Source organism: Sus scrofa, chromosome 1, assembly GCF_054392235.1.
Source record: "Sus scrofa isolate SSC_HxYL_T2T_F1_AM1 chromosome 1, Sscrofa_HxYL_maternal_Yorkshire_Landrace_v2.0, whole genome shotgun sequence".
Taxonomy (NCBI): domain Eukaryota; kingdom Metazoa; phylum Chordata; class Mammalia; order Artiodactyla; family Suidae; genus Sus; species Sus scrofa.
In genome coordinates this window covers 154,758,103-154,774,262 of record NC_139383.1, presented here as the reverse complement: position 1 = coordinate 154,774,262, position 16,160 = coordinate 154,758,103, and the positions used below count along the sequence as shown (strand labels likewise).

Here is a 16,160-nt window from a genome sequence, read left to right as displayed (position 1 = left end):
AAGACCAAAAAAAAAAAAAAAAAAATATATATATATATATATATATATATATATATATATATATATATAAATAAGTGTGTGTGTATGTGTAATTTTGAGCTGTTACGTGCCAAGAGCTCATCCTTGTTGGGAAGATACTACAAGTACTAATCTTTAATAAAACATAGATGTAAATAAGGCATCCATTATTAAGAAAAATGTCACTGCCAACCCTTCAAAAAGGATACCATAGATTTTTATTTTATTTCATTTTGTTTTCATCTTTTCTAGGACTGCACCTGTGGCATGTGGAGGTTCCCAGGCTAGGAGTCTAATTGGAGCTGTAGCCGCCGACCTACACCAGAGCCACAGCAATGCCAGATCCGAGCTGCGTCTGCAGCCTACACCACAGCTCGCGGCAATGCCAGATCATTAGCCCACTGAGCAAGGCCAGGGATCGAACCGGAAACCTCATGGTTCCTAGTCGGATTCTTTAACCACTGAGCCATGACGGGAACTCCAATGCCAAAGATTTTTAAAAAGTATTTTATTAGACTATCTGTTGGTAGTTAATTGATTTAGAAGTATAAAATCCTCATCCCTGTGGTATGTTAAATGTCTTTCTTTTTTTAATGTCTTATAGTTCTTTTATTTGATTGTATTTCATAAGTGATGTTATATATAATATCTTATAAGTAAATGAATAGTAAATCAGCAGCCTTCTCTTAGTACAAGCACTTAGCATGTGAACAGAAATAATAAAAGAATTAAGGTGAACTTTTTTTTTTTGGCAAAGGAGAAAAAAATAGCTTTTATTTATTGTTTTTCCAGGCGAAGGAGTTCACAACAGGCTAATGCCCTAAAGACTTTTTGCTTTTTTGGGGGGTCACACCAGTGGCATATGGAAGTTCCCAGGCTAGGGCTTGAATCGGAGCTACATCTCCCAGCTTACGCCACAGCAATGCCAGATCTGAGCCGTATCTGCAGCTTACACTGCAGCTCGAGGTACTGCCTGATTCCTAACCCACTGAGTAGAGCCAGGGATCAAACCCTCGTCCTCATGGATACTATTCAGTTTCATTTCCACTGACCATAACGGAAACTCCTAAGAGGAACATTTTTTTAATCACTGATATTGCAATTGTAGGAAAATGAGAATCTCAAGACTATTTTGGTATACTAAAATCACTGTCTTTTGGCATTCACCTTGTGGCTCAGTGGGTTAAGAACCTGACATAGTGTCCGTGAGGATGCTGGTTCGATCCCTGGCCTCGCTTACTGAGGCTAGTGGATGTAGCTTGCATCTGACCCCTAGGCACGGGTCCATATGCCACCATTATGGCCCTAAAAAAACAAGGAAAAAAAAAAGTTTATTGGGAGTTCCCAGGTAGCACAATGGATTAAAGATTTGGCATTGTCGTTGCTGTGGCATGGGTTCAATCCCTGGCCCTGGAACTTACGAATGCCATGGGTGCAGTCAAACAAACAAAACACTGTCCTTTAAGGTTTTTTTTTTTATTGCAGGATAGTTCATCTACAATATTATATTACTTTCAGGTGTATAGCATAGTGATTCAATATTTTTATAGATCAGACTTCATTTGAAGTCATTACAAAATGATGGCTATATTTCCCTGTGCTGTGCAGTATATTCTTGTACAGTATCTATCTTATGCATAGTAATTCATACCTCTTAGTCCCCATCATCCCCCTCCTTTCCTCTTGCTCCCCTCTGGGAACCACTAGTTTGTTTTCTGTGTCTTAGTCTATTTCCGTTTTGTTATATACATTTGTTTTATTTTATTTTTTTAAGTTAAAAACTTTTTTCTTTTTTTTTTTAAACCTACTTGGCCTTGCCTGCAGCATGTGGAAGTTCCTGAGTTAGGGATTGAACTTATGCCACAGTAGTGACCTGAGCCACAGCAATGACAACACTGGATCCTTAGTCCACTGAGCCACCAGGAAACTCCCTGTTTTATTTTTCAGATTCCATATTAAGTGATAACATACAGTATTTGTCTTTCTCTGACTTATTTCAATAAGCATAATAATCTCTAGATCCATCCATGTTGTTGCAGATGGCAAACATTTCATTCTTTTTTATGGCTGAGTGTCCCCTGGAGGGCAAAATCACCCGCAGCTGAGAGCCACTGGCCCAGTGGAAGACCTCACATTTTCCTATCATCCCAGAAGCTGTTAAGTGAAAAGCAGTGCTGTATCACTGGTCATAGAGAGCAGTGCCACCATTTTATATATATGTACATCACATCTCCTTTATTAATTTGTCTGTTGATAGAGAGCATCCTTTAAAATTTTACTTTGTTTCTTCATTAAGTTGTGGAGCTCATTAGTGGAATCTCAGAGTCTCTGAAAGCTCCATAGGGAGCAATACCTGTTATCCTCCTCTGCTGTTACGAGGAAACAGGAAAAGCCTCTTTGTCGACACTTTTTTGATGATGTAGGTAGTGGCTGAGCATTTTGTCTAATGCTTCCTTTTGCAGCTTGGAATCTCGGTCCACTGGGACATCCTTGGGGTTCTGCATGGAGAAGGAGGAAGAGGATGCTTTTTATCCGTCAGTGTAGATGCATAGTCCTCAGGTAGATGGGGTGAGCTGGGAATCCTACCCTGTGCCCTCACGGCTCTGATGGCAGCACTGCTCTTTATGGCAAGGGATGCAGCGCTGCTTTTCACTTTACAGCTTCTAGGATAATAGGAAAGAGTGAGGTCTTCCACTGGGCCAGTGGCTCTCAACTGGGGGTGATTTTGCCCTCCAGGGGGGCACCTGGCATCGTCTGGATGACCAAGATGGGTAGGGGTTGCCATGGCATTTAGTGAGTGGAGTCCAGAGTTTCTGCTGAGCACCCTATCATGTACAGGGTTGGCACCACCCCCAGCCCAGCCCCTAGGAGAGAATTATGTGGCCCAGATGTCAACAGTGAAACCCTGCTGTGTGTAGTATCCAAGTTGTTACAGCCAGAGGACCCTGGTCTTAACATGCCTCCTTATCAAGAGCCTTTGATGATGACATTTAAAATAAAGACCTGTTATTTAAATTGTCGCTGGAGTCAAGAATTGAGAATTGCTGATGTCAAATAGGTAGTACTTTTATGAGTTTTCCTGGTATTTCCATGTTCAGGAACAGTGTAAATCCTGTCCTCTTTTATTGAGGCAAGCAGTGCATGAAATCATTTCAGATGTAATTCTGTTTTATCCTAACTGTGTTGCTAGGTGTGGCTCTGAGCCCCAGAGAGGTTAAGAAATGCTTTAACGTCACACAGCTGTAGGGGTAGATTTACTTCAGGCTTAAAATAATGAATGCTGTTTAGCTTTAAATAGTTTGTGAAATCTGACCTCCAAATGCCTATAAACTAGGAAGTTATTTCCACATTACGTACTTTTCAGAGCTAAAGATTTGGCTGGACAGTCGCTGAGAGTCTGTAGAGGCCCTCGGGCTGTGTTTTCCCGGATCCTGCTGCTGTTTTCATTGACTGATTCCGTGGAAGATGAGGAGGCTGCCTGTGGCGGTCAGGGCCAGCTTTCTACTGTCCTGCTAGTCAACCTTGGCCGCATGGAGTTTCCCAGGTACACCATCAATCGGAAAACCCAGATCTTCCAAGATAGAGATGATCTTATCAGGTAAGATCATGTTTTTCACTATAAAGTCTATGTATTTTTAAATTTGTGTAGCAGACTTTATTATTATTTTTTGCCGTCACAATAGAAACATGAGTTCAGAGCCAAAATAGTTTTTGTAGTTTCTGTTTTTTGTTAATCTTTCTGCTTCACTTATATACATTTCCGGGACTCTAAGAAGAACCTGTTTAGATTAAGGTTGCTAAGTCTAATGAGTTTTGAGTTGGAGCTACAAAATTTTTCCCTGATTTATGTTTCCAAATAGCTTAGGCAGAGAGCATTTTTTAAATATAGACATTTGTACAGACCTGCCTGTGAGTATGTTTTTGGCATGAGCAAGGCTGGAGGTGAGTGTTTCCTAGCAATAGTGCTTCAAATAAAGCTAATACAGTTGACTGAAAAAAAAAATGCACAACCTGAAAGTTGAGAGTTATGTTTTATTTGGCAGACTTTCTTAGGACTTAAGCCTAGGAGGCAGTATCTCAAATAACCCCAAGAAGACTGTGAAAGGGGGTGAAAGGGGAGTTAGGACATATAAGAGTTTTGCAACAAAGGGCAGGTAGTCACAACATCAAAATATCCCTGTTGGGAGTTCCCGTGTGGCACAGCGGGGCAGGTATCTGGCATTGTCATTGCAGTAGCCTGGCTCGCTGCTATGGTATGGGTTTGAGCCCTGGCCCAGGAACTTCAGCATGCCACCAAAAAATAGATAGATGGGCCCACCATTGGGCAGCAGCAGTCACTGATGACTGTGACATCCTTTGTGTAGTGGTATGGCAGGCAGTATTTTATTTCTCAGTACTGACTTGTGTACTGTACACCAGTATACAAGATACTGGAAATTTTCTCTAATGTATTTTGGTGCACGGATTTAGTGAACATTTAGTTTGACTGGCAAAGGTAAATTTTGATAAAAAACGGAGTAGATCATGCAGAAAAAAAAAACAAACCTTGAATTTCTTGAAGAATTTTTTTTTTTTTTTTTTTTTTTGTCTTGTCTTTTTAGGTTTGCACCTGCAGCATATGGAGGTTCCCAGGCCAGGGGTCTAATTGGAGCTGTTGCTGCCAGCCTACACCACAGCCACAGCAACGCCAGATCCGAGCCACGGCTGCGACCTACACCACAGCTCACGGCAACGCCAGATCTTTAACCCACTGAGCAAGGCCAGGGATCGAACCTGAAACCTCATGGTTACTAGTTGGATTCGTTTCTGCTGCACCATGACGGGAACTCCCTCCTAAAGAAAATCTTTAATAAGAAAAATTAATTTGGATGTCCTAAAATGTCACTCTTGATTCTTGATTTAAGGTTTATGACTCAAATTTAACTGAAATTATTTGATTTTAGGAAAGTCATTTAGTTGTTTTCTAGCATGTACTTTCAAAAGTAAGTTATTGAGGAGTTGCCGCTGTTGGTGCATGGGTTAAGAATCTGACTGTAGCAGCTTGGGTTGCTGCAGAGGCGTGGGTTAGATCCCTGCCCTGGCAGTGGGTTAAAGGGTCCAGCATTGCCAAGCTGAGGTGTAGGTTGCAGCTGTGGCTCAGATTCAATCCCTGGCCCGGGAGCTTCCATATGCCACAGGTGTAGCCATTTAAAAAGACAAAACAGGGAGTTCCCGTTGAGGCGCAGTGGTTAGCGAATCCGACTAGGAACCATGAGGTTGCGGGTTCGGTCCCTGTGCTTGCTCAGTGGGTTAACGATCCGGCGTTACCGTGAGCTGTGGTGTAGGTTGCAGACGCGGCTCGGATCCCGCGTTGCTGTGGCTCTGGTGTAGGCTGGCGGCTACAGCTCCGATTAGACCCCTAGCCTGGGAACCTCCATATGCCATGGGAGCGGCCCAAAGAAATAGCAAAAAGACAAAAAAAAAAGACAAAACAGCAGGTTATTGAAATTGTTGACTCAAAGCAGGGTCAGTATAAACTGATGTTAGCCCATTTTGCCTTAGTTTTCAAGGGAGTTTCTTGGTGGCCTAGCAGGTTAAATAACCAGCATTGTCACTGCTGTGGTATGGATTTGATCACTGGCACAGGAAATTTGGCATGTCACAAATTCAGTATCTTATTTGTGTCCAGTTGGAATAACTTTTAAGTCAAATCTTCTAATAAGGGAGTTCCTGTCATGGCTCATCGGAAACAAATCTGACTAGCATCCACGAGGACGCAGGTTTGATCCCTGGCCTCACTCAGTGGTTAAAGGATCCCGTTTTGCTGTGAGCTGTGGGTCGCAGATGTGGCTCAGATCTGGTGTTGCTTTGACTGTGATTGTAGGCTGGTGGCTACAGCTCCCATTCAACCCCTAGCTTGGGAACCTCCATATGCCTCGGGTATGGCCCTAACAATCAAAAAAAAAAAAAAATCTTTTAATGAGAATATTTCCTCTGGAGTTCCTGTTGTGGTAACAAACCCGACTAGTATCTATGCAGATGTGGGTTCAATCCCTGGCCCTTTTTAAGGATCTGGTGTTGCCATGAGCTGTGGTGTAGGTCACAGATGAGACTTGGATCTGACATTGCTGTGGCTGTGGTGTAGGCCTGCAGTTGTAGCTCCAACTCCACCCTGGGAACTTCCACGTGTTGCAGGTGTGGCCCTAAAAGTTAAAAAAAAAAACAAAAAAAAAAGAAAAAAGAATATTTCCCCTGACTCTGGTTTCAGTTGTCTCATATCCTTTTACCTTTTGTTTTCAATGACTTTTTGCTGTTCAGTTTTGTGAGAACTCTGAAGCTAAGTTCCAGGCTCTCTGTATTAATGAACCACGAAACTTCTCTGTGCCTCCATTTCCTCATCTGTAAAATGGGGAGAATAGTAGTATATTCCCACAGATTTGTACTGATACATGTAAAGTGCCTAGAGCCTGGCATGTGGGGATTGCTTAGTATGTCTTTGTATTTTAATTATCATTATTACTGTGTATCTAGGGGAGATTACTTTTTTTGGAACATAGAAAGAGTTATTGCATGGCCAAACAAGGATAATGGGTAGCTCGTGCTCAGAGACCCAAAATCTTGGGAAATTGCTTTTTAGTTCTGTGATCAACAAAACCACCGTTAAGTTAAAAAATGTGGAGGGTAGGGAGAAAAAATAAACTATCACATATTCTTTTCAGAAAGTAGGAGATAAAAAAATAAAAAAATAAATAAATAAAAATAAAAGGGAGTTGTGGCTCAGCAGAAGTGAATCTGACTAGGAACCATGAGGTTGCGGGTTCAATCCCTGGCCTCACTCAGTGGGTTAAGGATCCGGTGTTTCTGTGAGCCGTGGTGTAGGTTGTAGACGTGGCTCAGATATGGCGTTGCTGTGGCTCTGGCATAGGCTGGCTGCTGTGGCTCTGATTAGACTCCTAGCCTGGGAACCTCCATATGCCATGGGTGCAGACAAAAGATAAAAAAATAAAAAATAAAAATTAAAGTAGAAAGTAGGTATCCTATAAATATTAAAAATAACTGGAATTCCCGTTTTGGCTCACTGGGTTAAGAACCCGACATAATGTCTGTGAGGATGTGGGTTTGATCCCTGGCCTTGCTCAGTGAGTTAAAAAATCTGGCGATACTGCAAGCTACGGCATAGGTCTCAGATGTAGACTCAGATCCGGTGTTGCTTTGGCTGTGGCATAGGCCTCAGCTACAGTTCTGATTGGACCCCTAGCCCAGGAACTTCCATATGCCTCAGATGCAGTGATTAAAATAAAACAAAACAAAACTTTTTGTTATGCAAAGTGCCTTAGCATGTAAATGAAACTGGCTTTACCCGACTTTAGGAAGGGTGCTTGTACAACATCTGTAACATGACACCTTGCCTGAGAAACCTTTCTGGTCACTTTAGTACTTGAAATAATTGATCTTTTCTTTCCTCTCATTTATTTAGTGTCCATGGATTGAGTGCTGGGTACCTCTTATGTGCCCAGGTGATGGAGTCGCAGTGTGAACAGATAGGGTCTTTGCTGCTGTGGGCTTGTGTTTTACTACGGGAGATAGAAAAGAAAGCAGAATAATATGATAACTGAGGGGCAGGCTTTAGATAGAGTGTGAGGCAGAGAGTATTCCTGGATGGTGACATGGAATTGAGGCTTGAGAATGAGCAGGAGCTGACCCTGCAGAGATCTGGGTACCTATTCAGGTTCTGTGGGTGCATGTGCACAGCAGACCTCTGGCCGGAGTGCTTGGGCAGTGCGGAGGGAGGTTACACAAGAAGGCAGCTCGGAGTGCTCAGCCACCAAGCCCTGTGAGGCCTGAGTCATACTCTGAGAGTGGGGAAGCTAAGGGAGGGGTTTGGGCAGGAGAGGGGTTTGTTTCACATTTTGCAGAAGCATCCTGTGGAATAGAGGGTGAGGGACAGCTGAAGAGAAGCCTCAGCGTTTATCCTCAGGGTCCAGGTGAAGGTCTTGGTGGCAGGCCCTGGAGGGAGGTGCTTTGGAGATGCTTTGGAGCAGAGACGTGAGTATGATTGTGATTAGATTATGGTCGTGATTAGGTATGGGGAGAGGGAAGCAGTAAGTTGAAGATGGCTCTGGGGTTTTGACCATTGGTGGTGGTACCGTCAGATGAGACGAGATTGGGAGGGAGAAGGTGGAGGGCTGGCAATGCCCCTGGCCATGCCCCTGCGTCTGTCATGTGTGGCACTGGGTGCAGTCAGGACCTAGGACAGCACAGCTGTGGAGGATGAGCCTGGGCACAGGGCTGGGGTTTGAAGCCCAGGGCAGAATGGTGTCCCCAAGGGAGAGAGAAAGAAGGAGCTTGGCAGCCAGCACCTAGAGGTCAGGCAGTGAAAGGAGCTGCTGGGAGGGCAGGAGGGAATTGAGTGCATGTGGGGGGCAGACCTGGAGAAGAAAACTCTCAGGACAAGGTGTCATGTGTCTGCAGTTGGCTCATATTCCAGGAAGCTGGTGGGAAAAGGACTCTTAGGTCCAGTGGGATGTGTGTGATGGTGTCCTGGGCACGGGGCTATGGGGATGGGTGATGGACCATAGAAGCCATGTGGGGATGTGGGCGGGGGGACTGGGGCAGTGCGGTAGGGTCAGCTCTTGGGAAGTCAGTACTTAGGAGTATCAGAGGAGAGCTCCTCCTGTAGGGGCCTGTGCAGGCAGGGCCTTTGTGTCCCTGTAATTTAAAGGTAGGAGATGTTCATGCACACATCCTGATAAACCCATAGAAAAGGAGAGGCTGATGGTGGAGGAGGAGGGGGTCCTGGGATATGAGACCCCAGCAGGAGGGTGGGGTGTGGGCAGGGCTGAGGCTGCCATGGGTCGGGGGGCCTCTTGTGCCTCCATCCTGTCCCCTGGGCGTGTCTGAGGAGGAAGCTTCCAGGAGTGAGCTGGGCCAAGGTGTGAGCCTAAGCTGAGCAGTCCTGTGGTCATCTTCATGATCTGGGCGGGGTCGTGATCCCACAGGCGGGGAGACACTCGTGGCTGGGCAGACTTCGCAGCAGGGGCCGGGCTGTGCCGTAGGGAGGGTCTTGGCGAAGGTGGGTTTGGAGGGGTCACTGGAGGTTAGGATCTTGAGGGTGGTGCTGTTCATGGGGACAGAGGGTCTGAGTGGTTTCGGATGTTTGAGTGGTAGAAGGAAGGTGGAGAATTGGGCTCTTGGTGGGAGGTGGACAGTGCTGAAGTCACAGCTGTCATGGCAGGAGACGGAGCAGAGGTGACGGGAGGCTGTGGGTGCTGTGAGGAGGTGTGGGTGTTGGAGGATGGGTCTTTCAAGGAGGGAAGAATGATTTGGAGGCAGCGGTGGGAAGGAATCCTCCATCCGTCTCAGCCCAGAGTGAGAAGAGCCACCTGATCACTTATATCTGGAATCTAATATGCAGCACAAATGAGCCTATCTACAGAAAAGAAGCAAATTCATGGACATGGAGAACAGACTTGTTGCCAAGGGGGAGGGGGTGGGAGTGGGAGGGACTAGGAGTTTGGTGTTGGTAGATGCAAACTATTGCATTTGGAGTGGATAAGCAATGAAATCCTGCTGTATAGCACAGGGATCTATAGTCGCTTGTGATGGAACAGGATGGAGGATAATGTGAGAAAAAGTGTGTGTGTGTGTGTGCGCGTGTGCGTGCATGTGCGTGTGCATGTATATATACTGGGTCACTTTGCTGTACAACATAAATTGACAGAACATTGTAAATCAACTAAAAAAAGAAAAAAAGAGCCATCTGGGCTCAACTTGAAGGTTGGGCTTGGTTCAGGCTGTGGGGTGTGTGGGGTGGGCTGGGCTCCTAGAGGTGGGCCAGCCTCCCAGCACCCACTCCTAGTTTCTCTTTTCTGATAACCTTAGAATTGTGCATCACATATTATAAGAAAATAAGATTGAAGAATTCATGAGCAGATTTTTATATTTAGAAAATATTTCTTCTATTCCTATTTGATAGTATTTGCACACATTGCTGGTGCATGCTTTTCTTTTAGGTGTGAGTCCAGAACACAATAACTGTGTACTTCAAGTGTTACAGAGTTGACTGGGCAGATGTCTTTGTTTTGGTATCTAAAGCAGTGAGAAGTCGTCTTTTTAATTTTTTTTTGGCCAAGCCCGTGGAATGCAGAAGTTCTTGGGCCTGGAGTCAAACCCTGCCACAGCAGTGACCTGAGCCACACCAGTGACAATGCCAGGTCCCTAACCACTAGGACACCAGGGAACTCTTAAGAAGTTGTCTTTCTTCAGTTAAGTGGGTTCATAACATTTTAGCATTGCCATCTCCCAAAGAGTGTCCCTGAAGTTATTTTTGAAAATCCCAAATAATTCCTTTAGCTTGGGCAGCTTCCCTCTGACTACTTCTGACTTAATGGTTAAATGACCAAATCTAGAGTTCTGTATAATTCTGAAGTCAGCTACCTATTTACATGGTTGCTGCTAGATAGTTGAGTGAATGCATGAACAAATGAGCCCCAAAAATTGGAAATGGTGAGCTGATCAGTATTATATTTGTGTAATGGGACATGTTACATATAGTGTGGTGTGAATGTTTTCTTTTTTTGTTTGTTTGTTTTGAGATTTGTTTTTGTTGTTGTTGTTGTTGTTGTTGCTATTTCTTGGGCCGCTCCCGAGGCATATGGAGGTTCCCAGGCTAGGGGTCCAATCAGAGCTGTAGCCACCGGCCTATGCCAGAGCCACAGCAACGCGGGATCCGGGATCCGAGCCGCGTCTGCAACCTACACCACAGCTCACAGCAACGCCGGATCGTTAACCCACTGAGCAAGGGCAGGGACCGAACCCGCAACCTCATGGTTCCTAGTTGGATTCGTTAACCACTGCGCCACGACGGGAACTCCTCATCTTTTTTTTTAAGCCACTCTTGTGGCATGTGAAAATTCTCGGGCCAAGGGTTGAACCCAGGCCACAGAAGTGACCTGAGCCCCTGCAGTGACAATGCTGGATCCTTGACCTCCTGCACCACCAGGAAACTGCTGTTTTCATCTTTCTAATTGGGTAGCCTGTATGAATTCTCCTAGGCTTCTCCTGTGGAGTAATACATGAAATCATTACTGAAATAGAATGTAACCCTTATATTTTCAAAAGTACGCTTTTACTCTTCAGAATTAGATATGGTAGGTAGGATGTAGACTTTTTTATGTCAGTGCTTGTTCACATTTGAAGCTCGAGTGGTGTTTCCCCACAGATATGCAGCAGCCACACACATGCTGAGTGACATCTCCGCGGCAATGGCCAATGGGGCCTGGGAGGAAGCCAGGGCGCTCTCTGAGTGTGCAAAACGGGATTGGGACAGACTGAAAGACCACCCTTCCTTGAGGTGAGGATCTCAAAGTTTACTGTTTGACCAAGTTGCTCTAACCACTTAAGGTTATTTTCTTAGTGAAGTACATGCTCCTTTTGTTCTTTGGGAAACCAGCAGTAGAGTGGAATTTTCTACTTGCTCTGCATGGAGCCAAAGTGTTGGGTGAAATAGAAATGAGTGTCTGAAGGTTTGAGGTGAATTATATGTAACTCGGTCCCTGTACAGCAGAGGATCCAGTAAACCAAGCCTGTTTTAGCTTGCTGCCTGGGGGGTGTGGGCTTCTCTGGGTGCTGGTGAACTGAGTTTAAACATTGGGGAAACTTGGCTGTGGGACAAGTGTGGGGCTTGGGTCAGGACTGTTCTTTGGGGGAAATCCAAGCAGGTGTTATTCTGCAAAGGAACATGAAATCGAACATTTACTTCAAAAGTTCAAGTACACAGCACATGATCCTTTATCTTTTTGGTTTAATAAATGTTAAACATATCCTGAATAGTTAAAGTTTTCGCTTTTTTGTTACATAATGTTGAGAAAAAATGTCTCTTTCAAAAAACATTGAGGACCGTACGCAAATAATACGGACTTAAAAACCATAGCCAGGGAGTTCCCACTGTGGCTCAGTGGGTAAAGAACCCGACATAATATCTGTGAGAATGCGGGTTCGATCCCTGGCCTTGCTCAGTGAGTTCAGAATCTGGCCTTGCCACAGGCTGTGGCGTAGGTCACAGATGTGGTTCAGATCCAGTGTTAACTGTGGCTGTGTGTAGACCACAGCTTCAGCTATGATTTGACCCCAGGAGCTTCCACATGCAGCAGGTGTGGCCATAAAAGGAAAAAACAAACAAAAAACCATAGTCAGGAAAATGGCCTTTACTTTTAAACAAAAATAACTGAATATTCCGTATTTTGTCTGGAATTATTCTTAAATTCCAGACAAAAAGGGCTTTCTAGAAATGAGGTCGCCAGTGTAGACCTGTTACCCTGTGGTGTGCATGTGTGTTGGAGGGTTTTCTTAAGATGATTTAGGTAAATTTGGTAATGTGTTTCTCAGGTCATACAGCAAGACAGCTAGTTAAAACAAGTTAAGAGGGAGTTCCCGTCGTGGTGCAGTGGTTAACGAATCCTACTAGGAATCATGAGGTTTCGGGTTCGATCCCTGGCCTTGCTCAGTGGGTTAATGATCCGGCGTTGCCGTGAGCTGTGGTGTAGGTTGCAGACGCGGCTCGGATCCCGGATCCCGCGTTGCTGTGGCTCTGGCATAGGCCACAGCTCCCATTAGACCCCTAGCCTGGGAACCTCCATATGCCTCGGGAGCGGCCCAAGAAATAGCAACAACAACAACAACAAAAGACAAAAGACAAAAAAAAAAAAAAAAAAAAAGTTAAGAGAGAATTGTCTTTGTTGAAAAAAAGAAAAGAGAAGAGGAGTTCCCGTTATGGCTCGTGGTTAACAAACCTGACTAGCATCCATGAGGATGCGGGTTTGATCCCTGGCCTCGCTCATTGAGCTGTGTTTAGGTCGCAGACGTGGCTTGAATCATGCATTGCTGTGGCTCTGGCGTAGGCCGGCAGCTATAGCTCTGATTGCTCCCCTAGCCTGGGAACTTCCATATTCTGTGGGTGCTGCCCTAAAGGGACAAAAAGACAAAAAAAGAAAAGAAAGAGAAAAGAGAAGAGCATGTAGCCAGGAGGTTGGATTAATGTAGGAGAGAGGCAACAGTAAACAAACCAAACCACTAAGCAGCTGGCATCCCTCTTCTTTCAGGTACCATGAGAATTTACCACCCTTTCTCCGGTGTTTTACTGTCGGGTGGGTTTATACAAGGATTTTGTCCCGGACCGTTGAAATACTGCAGAGACTTCACCTGTATGAGGTGAGTGCACAGCCCTTACTGAAGTGTCGGTCATGGGCTGGAGGGGCTGCCAGGCTCTTGACTTCTCCTGTCCTGTGGGCACTGCTGACCACTGTGCCCCTTGCTGTGAGATGACATGTGGCATCAACACAGGGAGCCCCTGGTGGTCTCTGCAGCCAGGCCTGAGTGCCTCAGAACCACGTGTGACATGGGAGGCCTCTGGAAACCCCCAAGGTGGAGACCTCGCCTGTGCTCCTGTCTCCGTGGCAGCAGCCGTGGAATGTCTGGAGATACTTTATCCTCACAGTGAGAAGCTGGGTCATATCCCCCTTGTACTAAGTATTGTGCTACTGCTAGTTAGCCTTCACCATGTTGACACTTGGTACTTTACAGAGAGGATGTGCTAAAGCAGGGCTCCTTGACCCCCGTCCCCAGGTCCCCTGGGATCCCTGGGACTGGCTCCAGGGAATCTGAACCCTGAAGTGCATAAGTGAGCATCATTAGATGCTTCCAAGAGACACATGAACCACAAAAGACAAATATAAAGAGAGACCAATAAACCCGGACCAGAAAGTCTCCCTGTTGAACTGGAATGACTGGATGAAGACCCCCTCATTACTGCCCCCTCCCCACAATGCCTCACAGCCTTGGCCCTGGGACCGGCTGGGTTCCCAGAAGCAGGTGTGCCTGCAGCCCTGGCTGGTGCTCCTGCCTGGAGCCTGGTCCCAGTAGCCTGTGCTGGTGACCTGGTTTGCCATGAGCATCATGCGGTGTCACAGACCCCCTCCGCCCCAGCTGGCCAGGGGCCTTGTGAGACAAAGGGACATCCCAGGGTCCCTCCTGTCAGTGCTGGGTCCTTGGCATTATTTTGGGATGAAAAGGAATGCTGTATACTTGTGGATTTTATTGACAATGCAGTACAATTACCTTTTCTTGGTGGATGGGAGTCTAATGAGCTTCCTTTGTTGTTGTTGCCACAGGAAGCTGTCAGGGAGCTTGAAAACCTTTTGTCTCAGAATGTGTATTGTCCTGACAGCAGAGGCCGGTGGTGGGACCGCCTGGCTCTCAACTTACACCAGCACCTGAAGCGCCTGGAACCGGTATTCAGTGGCTGGTCATGCCGCCACCTTTTTTCAGTTCTGTGTACATTTAAAAAATACAGAAAACTGTAAATACCTTAAAAATCTAGTTAGAACATTGCTTTCTTAACACCCTTCCTTGTCTGTGTGCTTCCAACCCCAGAAAAAGTAGCAGGGGCAAGTGCAGGGGTGACCGAGGGACCAGGAGGCTCTGGCCTTTCTCTGAGGGGTGAGCAGCTGGGTGGGCAGTGGGATGTGTTGGGTTCAGGGATGAAGTTTGAGTTGAGGGAGCTGCAGAGTTCGATGCCTTTGCATTCAGGCAGGTACTTTTTGTTTTGGAGACTGGGGCCTTCTGGTAGAAAGATGGGTGGAAGGGGTTCCTTCCACTGTGCACGCTGGCAGGGTCCTGGGAGTTGAAGGGTGCTGTAAGTTGCCAGCCACTGTGGCCAGCAGGGCAGGGCCTCCTAGGCAGTGGCAATGGCTCTCTGTATGGCTGCCTGTGGTCCCTGCCTCCCTGCCAGTCCCACATTTTGTGTTGAAAGGAGGGCACTATGGCTCTGGAAGCTTTTGTATTTTCAGGTGCAGGTTAAGTGAATCGAGGTGATGGACCTGGAAAATTGGACCAGAGTGGTGGAAGGAGGCTCACTGGCTTTGCTGCCTTAAATGGAAAGGTGCCTCGTCACCTCTAGCACTTCCCACAGGGAGAGGCGGGCCTGTGCTCCCTGCTTAGTGTTTATTCCGGCTGACAGGGCAGGAGAGGCCATTGGTGGTCCCCCCACCCCCCCAGTGTGGACAGAGGGTGTATGCAGGCTGCCTCTCTCTCTCTTTCCTTGAAACAAAGTTTCCAGAGAGTTTACACATTTTCCCCTCGTTTGTAGATGTGCTGATAGGAGCATTCTCATGCTCACAGAGATTATTTTTGAGATTGATGGAAAATCCTAGCTCTTTTTAACCTTTTCCCAAAGACCTTCTTGGCCTTGCTGATAACCTTCATTATTTGTCACCATGCCTTTCCTGCTCTAAATCAGTCTCCAGGGAGGGTACCTGCCAGCCCAATAGAAGCTTATGCCTGCAGGTGTCCAGCCCTGGCTCCGGCTCCTGTGGGGCCACAGAGCAGGTAACAGGGTCTCATTCTTTCTTTTTTTATTTTTTTGGGTCTTTTTGCCATTTCTTGGGCCGCTCTCGTGGCATATGGAGGTTCCCAGGCTAGGGATCGAATCGGAGCTGTAGCCACTGGCCTATGCCACAGCCACAGCAACACGGGATCCGAGCCATGTCTGCGACCTACACCACAGCTCACGGCAACGCTGGATCATTAACCCACTGAGCAAGGCCAGGGATTGAACCCGCAACCTCATGGTTCCTAGTTGGATTCGTTAACCACTGAGCCACGACGGGAACTCCAACAGGGTCTCAGTCTTTCTACTTGATTCCTCTGGACCACTCTAATCCTAATGGCCTGATCTTCACTGATTTTCAGGGCTTTTAAAAAACTTTTTAATGTATACATATGTATTTTTTTTGGCTGTGCCTGTGCTATAAGGAAGTTCCTGGGCCAGGGCTTGAGCCTGAGCCACAGCAGTGACAGCAATGAATCCTTAATCACTAGGCCACCAGGGGACTCTACTTTTCTTTTTTCATAGTGAATATGTATAACAATAAGACTCGCTGTTTTAATCATCTCTAGGTGGATAGTTCAGTGGTATTAATTATAGTTGACCCTTGAACAACCCTGGGAGTTAGAGGCACCGACCTCTCCCTCTACACACAGTCAAAAATCTGTGTGTAACTTTATAGTCAGCCCCCCATTTCTGAGGGTCTGTGTCTGCAGAGTCAACCAACTGTGGATTGTGTAGTGTCGTAGTATTTATTGAAAGAAATGTATGTGTAAGTGGA

The 16,160-nt window shown here is 46.1% G+C and overlaps 1 protein-coding gene across 38 annotated transcripts in view; it reads left to right on the top strand.

The window, feature by feature from the left end:
* FAN1 (FANCD2 and FANCI associated nuclease 1) overlaps window positions 1–16,160 on the top strand; it is a 48,130-nt gene that overhangs the window by 8,682 nt on the left and 23,288 nt on the right. For 25 of the 38 annotated variants that reach the window (XR_014815430.1, XM_084976386.1, XM_084976391.1 and 22 more), the window contains 4 exons: window positions 3,383–3,616; window positions 11,219–11,350; window positions 13,098–13,206; window positions 14,166–14,285. Coding sequence is in view for 35 of the 38 variants with exons in the window: in XM_084976386.1 (XP_084832512.1) it covers window positions 3,383–3,616; window positions 11,219–11,350; window positions 13,098–13,206; window positions 14,166–14,285 (595 nt within the window). In the remaining 3 variants the exon portion in view is untranslated. Of the gene's footprint in view, window positions 1–2,480; window positions 2,578–3,382; window positions 3,617–11,218; window positions 11,351–13,097; window positions 13,207–14,165; window positions 14,286–16,160 lie in introns of all 38 variants that reach the window. The other 13 variants (XR_014815525.1, XR_014815517.1, XM_084976507.1 and 10 more) reach the window with 1 other exon arrangement.